This window comes from Trichoderma breve, chromosome 2 (assembly GCF_028502605.1).
Source record: "Trichoderma breve strain T069 chromosome 2, whole genome shotgun sequence".
NCBI lineage: Eukaryota > Fungi > Ascomycota > Sordariomycetes > Hypocreales > Hypocreaceae > Trichoderma > Trichoderma breve.
The window spans coordinates 3,430,236-3,440,177 of NC_079233.1; the positions used below are offsets into that span (position 1 = coordinate 3,430,236).

At 50.1% G+C, this 9,942-nt stretch overlaps 1 protein-coding gene across 1 annotated transcript; it reads left to right on the top strand.

Annotated features, from left to right (window-relative positions):
- Positions 1 to 5,477: 5,477 nt before the first annotated feature.
- On the top strand, positions 5,478 to 7,670 carry T069G_03249 (sulfate permease family domain-containing protein; the record flags this gene model as incomplete). Its single annotated transcript, XM_056170459.1, has 3 exons — positions 5,478 to 5,823; positions 5,910 to 6,799; positions 6,864 to 7,670. The coding sequence occupies 3 exons, from the start codon at positions 5,478 to 5,480 to the stop codon at positions 7,668 to 7,670; spliced, it is 2,043 nt and encodes a 680-aa protein (XP_056031351.1).
- Between the last annotated feature and the right edge of the window lie 2,272 nt (positions 7,671 to 9,942).

Genomic DNA, 9,942 nt, shown 5'->3' on the forward strand with positions numbered 1-9,942 from the left:
AGAAATCATTTCACGATAGGCTCTGGAATAGGGTTGTTAGGTACATGTATTCCTAAAAAAAAGGGGGTGGGCTGTATGTACTATTAGCGGCAAGGCAGCTCTCATAGCTCGGACGTAGAATTTAGCCCAGATATCAACAACGGTCGTAAACAAAACAACCTTACATACAGCCTGGTGGCGTAGAATAGCCGGAATAGAACTGCATATTCAAAAATTCCCTGTTGCAATTCCTGACGCCTATTCTCTACCCTTTCTCCGTACAGGTTGTCGCTTTGTTTCAGTCTCGGGGAGAGGCGGCCCTCTCACTTGCGCCAGCCTAACCACATGCTGCAGCTCGGCCGCTATAATAACGTCCCGGAATCTGATATCGAAGGCACCAAAAAAACAAAAGAACCACATCTATCATCTATCTAAAGGGCGGCGTCTTGCATCTACAAAAATCATGCTTCATAGATAGAGTTATGTGTTGTCCAATGCAAAAATTCCCGAGGCCACGGCCGCTATTTTGCTCGAGATAAGGCACGTTGGGCGAGCGGGCATCGACCCGTTTGGGCAGTTGCTAAGTGACTTGGACATGTATCAGATCAATGCGATTATGTTATCTGCACACCACCTACCTCTTACTGTACATAGCAGCAGCTACTACGAGTAGTATTTTCCGAGGTGCGCATGGATGGTGGGCTCGTCCTTGTAGTGGCAATTTTATTAATAGGCGTCTGGTTGTAAGCCAGGCAAGGGGGGTTAGACGCGGCGTAAAGGAAGGCATCACGACCAGGTACATAGTAACTTGACGTTGTTGGATCGTCTTTTCGTATATCAATGAGTGCCCAATGGGTCCGAGGCCGGCAGTTTGAGGGAAAATCGCGCGATAGACCCATAATAGCACCAAGAGAGCTCGAGTCAGTCCCTTTTGATGTGACCTTGACGACCAGGACAGGGCAAGCCGGAGCAAAGCAAACGGCGTTGGTTTGATTAATGTGCAGCTCAAAGGCATCCACGGCTGTCTGCATGTCGATCACTGGACTAAAGACGGGCATAACGGCAAATTCAAACCCTACTAGATTAGTTAAAACGTCAAGAAATCTCGGTGTAAACCTGTGGGATGCTGCAAGATGGGGGGAACTTTTGGATATGCCACGCGCTCGGAACAAAGATTTACATGCCGAGTAGCTGCTCGATTGCCTCGGGTGTTTGATTGTAATAGGAAATAAAAGATTCCAAGTGCACTAGGAGTGTGTTGAGACGAGAGGGTGGGAGGGTAAGGTAGGAAGAGGCAAATCCGATATGAAGACACGAATGAATGTAGAAGGCTTCGATGGAACATGGCGACATGTATTCTCGACGTCGCGAGCAATGCAACATCTATGCGAAGCTGGAGCCGGAGGAAAATCGGCTTCAAACAGTTACCGACATGGCCGAAACAGGAGGCCCTCAACGCTTTACGAGTACATGGTGTAATGATCGTTCATCCCACTGGATAAACCGGCGAAATTGGTGATCCTCCTCAAATGGTTGGGGGTAGGGAAGCTCTGAGGGCTGCAAGAAAACAGAGACAGGACAGGGGGTAAGATGCAGTGATAGGCCTCCGAGTCGTGAATATTTGAGACGGCACACGCCTCCCTATCCTCTCATCTGAGCGGCATCAAGAGCTGGAAGGCGAAACTCTCACACGAGGTTGAACAATGTTGTAGACAATCCTTGCCGGCTGTAAATGAACATGAGCGAGTGCCTATACGGTAACACGAGGGATACTACCTCGTTCTCAATGCTTTGCAGGCGTAATCTGTCAACCTGTCAATCTGTACCCCGTACACGTAACGTACCTGGGCTGGGCATCTGGAGGGCACGTAGATTTGAAAGCTTGGCGATGGGCTCTTGTATGTAAGTGTAAGCTCATGGTTACAAATCGGTTTCCTAGCCAGTAGGCTCAGCACGGAATTATCCGGCGTATACGGGAACATGCCGTTGTAGGTGAGGTGTGTATTTTGTATTGTGCTGTGGAAGAGCCTGGCCACCGGATCTGGAGTATAATACGCGGTACTGTATCTGGACGACGACAGCCGGCCAGACAAGGGGAGGAAAAGGCCCTGCCTGGGATCCATAATTTACCTTCCATGTCCCTTGAGTGCTTCCTAGCCTCTCCGGAGTACCACCAGAGGCAAGGTAGTACCTAGCTGGTCGAGGTGAAGCTGACCCATGTAACTCGCTGCTCGGGCTTCTCACGCGCCGTGCCGGTGGTGCATACGCACACCTGTCTTCTATTTCGTTCTGACAGTTGGGTCTCGGTTTCGGTGCGGATGAGGTAGCAATACTCAATAGTGATAAGTGAGACGGCCGGGCTCCAGTGGCAATTCGGGCATGATGGGGCAGACAGGTGACAGATGCCAAGGCATGTGTAGTGCCGTGTAGTGTGTCGTGTAGTATATAGGATGAAAGAAACGGTAGAACTTGAAAGGCTTAGAATGATGGAATGTACCTCGAATGACCGTTTTTGATGCTCTGTCGCGAGTACATGTACATGCTCCAACGCGCTAAACAGGCGCTACTCCCCAGTATCTCTTCCTCCCAAGACCCAGATAGTGGATGTCTTCACTGGTCTTTCCGCCTTCTAGCTCCATCGCTGCCTTTCCGCGACAATCTCTCCACTCCGTCTCCATTTCCCTAATGTACCCCGCAAAGAGGCGCCGAGCTATCAAAAGTGGCCTCTGACTCTGTGGTCAGACAGAAAACAAGACGAAAACCAAAGATTCGAAACAAGATACGGGAATATCTGTGTCGTTCAAAGCCTGGTTCTCTCGCCTCTCATGTCAGCGGCCCGAGGCTTGCAAAAACCGGGTACATGTACGTTACAGTAGGTACGCAGTCGAATCGCTGACCAGCATGTCGACCAGGGCTCGCCGTTTAACTGATGCAACTCTAACCAGGAATCGCTGCCCGAGTTATCCGTCGCTTGTTTCTAAAACGGGACCATCCCATGCAGCCTCAGCGTTGCATTTGCCCGCTGAAAACAGACCCAGTGTTCCCAAGGTGGACAATTTGCCCAGGAGGGGTTTCTGCAGGGTCGCCCAGCCCAATCACAGCACATGGGCGTGGTATACAGATAGGGCAAGTCGACACTAAACAGGGCTGGAACAAGTAGCTAAATCGTCGAAGGAGAAGGGCATTGAGAGTTGGAGATGCAGACGAACTGGAGCATCACAGCCCGGGATCAAGAACTGACCTCCGCACTAGCCGCCTAGACTAAAACCATCTGCCGGAGAGTCTGTGCCAACCACTCATGGAATCCCATCGCCATCAGATGCTGCTTCGTCGTCTTCATTTGAGGTCCGGAGAGGCGCTCTTGAGGTTCCCCTTACCAGGAACAGGGGACGGTCGCCGGAGGCCACTCCCCCAATGCCCAGCTCCAACTTTGTGTTGTTTTGCTCCAAAGTTCTCGCTATTGTTGCCATCGGGGTACCTTGGCCTTCGTGAGAGGACAGGTACTCGTATGTAGCTCGAAGAGACAGATCGCCATGCTGCATGCTCTGTTTCGCCATACTCGTACATGACAGGCGGCAGTCAAGCGCTTCCCTTTTTCTGGGTACATGTTGTGTCACAGTCTTGGCTCGCATTCGCTGCAACGCGATACCACCAACTTCGGAAAACCGGCACGGCTGGAAGCGAATTTGATAATCTGCCATTCCCAGGTTACTCCCCTGGAGCTCAGAGGGAGACCCTGAAGCCTTGCCCGTGATACCTGCATGGACATAGGCGCAGCACAGGTACGAAGTACTGGATTACCTGTACGATTATTGCATCTGTGTCAACACACCCTGGCTGCCGGTATGTTTGATGCCATCTCTTTCGACAAAACATGGCATGGGTTCTCCCGACCCCGCTTCGTGCAATGTGGAGAACCAACGACAGATCAGTCTTGGACGCCGTCTTCATCGCCAGTGGAGGCGTTTCCCTCCAGGCTCGTGGACAAGACCGCCGGATGGCTCACCCAGGTGGAAACAATGTGGAACAGAACGGAGAGCCAAAAGGTAAATTGAACGGGTACAGGGGCAGAACATGGCCGGCTCCCCGTCAACGAAGCCTGCAAGAATCAATGCAATAAGGAATCTCCACTGCTTGCAGCGTCCATGCTAGTCGGCCGCTAAATTCGTTTAGCCTTGCACGCAGGGGGGTTAGAATTGGAGCTATCGTCGAGAAAACGCCACTGAGGGGGCTCGCCATTGTGGACTGGATTTGTGACTTTGCACAGCTCGCCTCGTCGTGGGGGATGCGAGGCCTGCTTGGCCTCCTTCATTGGCCCGAGGCTGGCATCTTCAACCTAAGGCCCTGACTCCTCACGCAAGTCTGGAGAAGCTAGTTAGCGAATATTACCCCGTCAATTTGGGGGCGTTTGCTAGACTAATTGTCCTTTGTTCTGGGATGAGAATTAAGCGTCACCCCTACTCGCATGCTCCATGCAGCGTACTGTACTTGCAGACATGTACTACTCATCGTATATCCAGCGTTCGAGGCAGAAGGGAGTGTAGGGGAGGCGTGAGGGGACTTGACCAACCTACGAGTACTGACAGGCATGGTTGTACAGGTATACGGAACAACGTGCCCTTGCTCTTCTCGGCGATCTATCACGCCGGCCATAAGCCCAGCTCAACCTGCGGCCGATTGTACATGTCGTATGGAGCACTAGCACGAAGCTCAGATTACTTCGTACATGGGGATAGAATGATAGACGGATGCTTGTCGAATTGCTGCATGCACGGAGCAATTGCTCGTTTATTCTGCATGCAACGAACGTAATGGGAATCCAGGCCATGCAACATGACGTTCCCGTTTTGAAGAGGACCTTGAAATACTGCCGAGCCAGGCACTCGTGTGTCTCGTGTGTCTCGAGATCCGCGTTCGCTGCCGTCGACGCACTTGTTAGCTCCCAGTGCTACCCCTCTCGGTGAACCATCGACGACTCTGATTAAGGTTGGTGTGCCTCGTCTTCGCCTTTGTTTTGCCCAGGGAGGGTGGTTATTCGGATAAAGTTGGTGTGCTGCATGCGACAGATTCGGATTTTCCTTTTCAAATCTAAGGACCGGTACCTTTTGGAGGGTACCATTCGTTCGCGTTGATTTTCTTGAGCCCGAGTGTTGCACCGCCATTCAGCTTGAAGCAGACAGACCTGCTTGTCAACTGCCTAGGCCTAGGCATTGATAGTCATCGCCAAGGAGACGTCTGGGTTTTGGAGTTGCCATACTCGCACCTATATAGAGTCGAGTAGCCTCCCCCCTTTTCTCCTTTCCCCCCAGCTTTGACCACCGGCGTCTGGCTCCATCGATAACATCAAGGTTGGCCCTAGTTGTTGTTTATATACACATTTGCTTTTGCATACACAGGTGTTTTGAGGCTTGTCGAGTTGCCGCAACTCCGAGACCTTTCCGAACCTCCAGACCTCTAGCTTGACGGACACTTTCCGAGTCTCTCCGAATATCGCAGCCATGGAGAGAGTATCCAAGGGCCTTTCAAAGGCTAAGGAAGATGTTGTCACAAGTTATCGTACGGATGCCAACTACAACAGGGTCAAGCGCTGGGCTGGCCCTATTGCTCGCCGCATCCCATCTGCCGCGGCTGAGTACCTCATCGAAAAGGTTCCCATTATCCAATGGCTGCCAAGGTACGATCCCAAATGGCTGCTGAACGACTTCCTTGCCGGCATCACTGTCGGTGTCATGTTTGTGCCCCAGGGCATCTCCTACGCCAAGATTGCCACCATTCCAGTCGTTCACGGTCTGTACTCCGCCTGGATTCCATCTTTGCTCTACCTCTTTATGGGTACTTCAAAAGGTTAGTCAAGCTCATTATTGTTCACTCTTTTGACAATTGGAGTCATTATGATTCAGTGTTGCTGACACGGATTATTTCATTTGCAGAGGTGTCTTCTGGTCCAACATCGGTTCTTGGTCTCCTCACCGCCGAGGCGGTATCTTCCCTTCCAGATGAAGACCCAGCCACTGTTGCTTCCGCCGTGGCCTTTATGGTTGGCGTCTACGCTCTCATTGTTGGTGCTCTCAAGCTCGGTTTCCTCCTCGATTTCGTCAGTGGCCCCGTCTTGACTGGCTGGATTTCGGCCGTTGCCTTGGTCATCTTGCTTGGACAAGTCGGCTCGCTCGTCGGTCTAACGGTCGGCTCTACAACTGTCGAGATCATCCGCGGTGTCCTCGGTCATCTTGATAAGATCCAGGGAATGACTGCCTGCATTGGTTTGACTGGTATTGCGATGCTCCTTGTCTTCGAGCACGTTGGCAAGACTATCGGCAAGAAGAACAAGTGGGTCAAGTTTGTCTGCACCAGTCGAGCAGCAGTTGTTCTTGTCATCTACACCTTGATCTCCTGGGGCGTTAACAAGAATCGAGCTGAGCCTGATTATATGTGGGCTGTGACCGAGATCAAGTCCAACGGTCTCCAAAAGGCCAAGTCTCATGACACTGCCCTTCTCGCCAAGGTGGCTGGTCGCGCTGTTGCCCCGTTCATCGCCATGTCCATCGAACATTTGGGTGTTGGAAAAGCCTTTGGACTGCGAAATGGATATGACATTGACCGCTCTCAAGAACTGGTGTTCCTTGGAACTGCCAACATGGTTGCTAGTATTCAAGGCTCGATGGCTTCTGGAGGCGCCATGAGCCGTACAGCTGTTTCTAGCGAGGCCGGTTCTAGGTCTCCGCTCAACTTCATCTTTACTTCCGGATTTGTTCTCTTGACTCTCTACGAGCTTGCCCCCGCGCTGTACTGGATTCCCAAGGCCACCCTTGCCGCTATTATCGTAAGTCATCCTGTCTCATTTTAATGGTACCACGGATATACTAACATATTGCCTCTCTTACTAGATCATGGCTGTCGCTCATCTCGTCTCTCCCCCCAAGCTCTTTTACCGATACTGGAGAATCAGCTTCATCGACTTTGTTGGTTCCATGCTAGGATTCTGGGTGACACTCTTCACCTCCACTGAGATTGGTCTAGCCGTGTCTGTTGGTTTCAGCTTGGTATACACCCTTCTCAGACTTGCTTTCCCACGACTTGTCAAGGTTTCCCACTCGCAGACTGAGAACAACCACTGGACGCTCTCAAAGAGCCGCCCCAATGACTCGGAGCTTGATGTTCCCCCTGAGGCATACCTCGTCAGATTTACCAGTGACCTTTTGTTCCCCAACGCCGAGCGTCTCAAGAACTCAATTGTCGAAGACATCAAGGTTCGCTACGCAGCCACCACAGAAATGGTAGAGGCCGCCGAGAAGAACCGAATGTGGAACGACTCAACCAAACGCCGAATTACAAAGATCCGCCACCGCGAACAAATCTCGCCCATTGAAACCGACCACTATCCTCTGCGCTACATTGTACTTGATTTTGGAATGATTTCATTTATTGATACAACTGGTGTTCTACTCCTCATTGAATTGAAAATGACTCTACGCAAGTACTTGGGCAAGGATTTGCAGTTCCGCTTTGTCAACATGGCTCCTCAGGTGCTTGAAAGATTCACTCGATCAGAGTGGGAGTTTGCTCGCGAAGGTGAAGAGAGAACCGGAAATGAAGACGTCATCTACTCCTCTTTCGAAGTTGCTCTTTTGCACCGCGATGGAGACGAGAAAGATGAGAAGGTTGAGTTTGTGGAGAAGACTTTGGACGTGTAAGGGGTTGAGTCTGTGACGGGGAGAGTAAGGGTTTGGGATTTGGGACTTGCGTGTTGGAATACCAGGGACAGGGGCTTGGAAACTCCTGGAGGAGTTTTGGGAACTAGGGATTTTCTTGCGATGGAATATGGGCAAACGTTACGATTATGATCTCGATATCACAATGCTGAGTTTTCTCTCAGCGACAATTTTAGCTTCACAATTTACAATTTTACCGAGACTCTTTTTTTACTTTTCATTCTTGAGGATTTGGGGTATCACCTCGGATCGTAGCCTTTTATCAATGAGATCATAATCGACAAAACTGACTAGCCTCTCGTCAAACTGCGACTCCGAGACGTCCCGATCAGCCATCACCAGACTTGACTGAACTATACCGAAACAGCTCGTTAAAGGAAAGGCTGCCTAGACCAGAAAGTGTAAAGCTGAGACTATAATGCATGTAAGATGGAATGGCGCCAGTTCTCCCCCCCTCACGTAGATTCGTAACCGGACGAATCTCGGTATCGGGGGAGGAGGGAAGTTGTCAAGGCTGCCTTAGCGTTAATACGCCTTCGTGGTTGTGATTCGAAGGGAGGACTTGTTAGAGTCAAGCTATTTGATTTTTGCCCCTCATGTTAGACGTAGCATAGAGTTGGGGTAAAATTCAATAGTCTCCAGCCTGAAATAGAATAGGAGAATAGTGTATCTGGTTGTCTGGAACTTTTGGATACCAGAGAGGAGAGGAGAAGGGGGGGAGGGTAGGGGGATAGGGGCAAAAGTGAGAAAAGAGGAGGAGGGGAGGGGGGATATGCGAGGAACCTTGGTTTGGAGGCAAAAACAAGCTGAATACTTGGAATCTTGCTTGGGGGTGTTTTGGAGACGTGCTGGACAAAGAGAAAAGGGGGTGTATGTAGGGTAAATGGTATGGTATGAGGAGAGGGCGTGTAAGGGGGGCGTATGTAACTCGCGTGTTAGACCGTACTTGGACAACTAGACGGGGGGAAAGACTTTGCTACTATGACCTGACGAGAGTTATGACGGGGGTTATCAGTGGCTGGGTTGGTTGGAGGAGGCGTATATGGCGAGTACATGCTGGTTTCTTGCTTGCTTTGTACCGTAACTTGGGGTACAAGGCATGGAATCTAATCTGAATGGGGAGGAGAGTGGAGGAAGAGGAGGAGACTGCGGGCCTGTGTGTATGGGAAGTTCCGAGCAGGACGAGGCAGTAAGCCCGAGTGGCGATGAGGGAGATTCGAGTAGCGGTAAGGATGGAGTGGGTTGAATGGCTCAGAGGGGGCTCCCCGGGCCGTTGTAGTCTATTCCGGTGGCGATTTGTCACTGACATGCCTAGTATAGTTAGGTATAATTGTGTTTTCTTTTCTTTACTTGTTTGTTCTATTGTTGGAGGGCGTTTTTTGGAGGTTTGTGGAATCGTATATACCTGGTCGTGGCGAGATGGGGAATCCCACATGACTGAGAGACTAATCTCAGGGTCTACCCTGGCATGTATGACTTTTCTTGGAGGAGTAGGATGTTGAGATAAGGGCATTTGCATTGCATTGCATATGCATTGCATGACTGGTCCTCCATTGGCAGTCCAACAGCTATCTGTGTACTCCGTCTACTACACCACCTTGCCGGTTTACTGTTGACATATTCATATTAAGCCTCACCTCTGGCTGAGAAAGTTTGTGTTATGTTACTCAACTTCCTGCGGCTGTTGAAGAATGCCTTCTTCTCCTTATGTGAGCATTTATCTCTCCAATTGCTGACATGCTTCGTCTATTCCCTGTTACCGTTTCGCGGTAGGGATAGAAGTTCCAATATGTTCGACTATTGGTATACCTACCTGACATCCACAACACATTTGTATGTCTGCTGGAAATACCCTTTGTCTGAATCTAACATGTATTGTAGTTTGATAGCTTATACTATACTCTATGTTCAGGATATCAGGTAAGATAGCTAAATAGTAATTCGTATGTACGCTCGTAGAGATACTCTGTCTATATTTCTCACGTAGTGGCAGCGGCAGTACCAGCAGATGGCTGTCAGGTATCCTAACGGCTACTATGTATCTGTGTAGTTTACCCGATTCTTCAAGTATCTGCAAATATCACTGCCCTCACTTGGTATCTGCCATCATGGCTCCTTTATTCTGCTATCACTAAATTCTAACAGCATCAATATTCTCTTCCAGTATCATTGTATTCTATTATTACCACTACTCTCACCTATCGTCCCTACTCTCGTCTAGTATTAACACTCTCATCTATTATTAATACTCTCA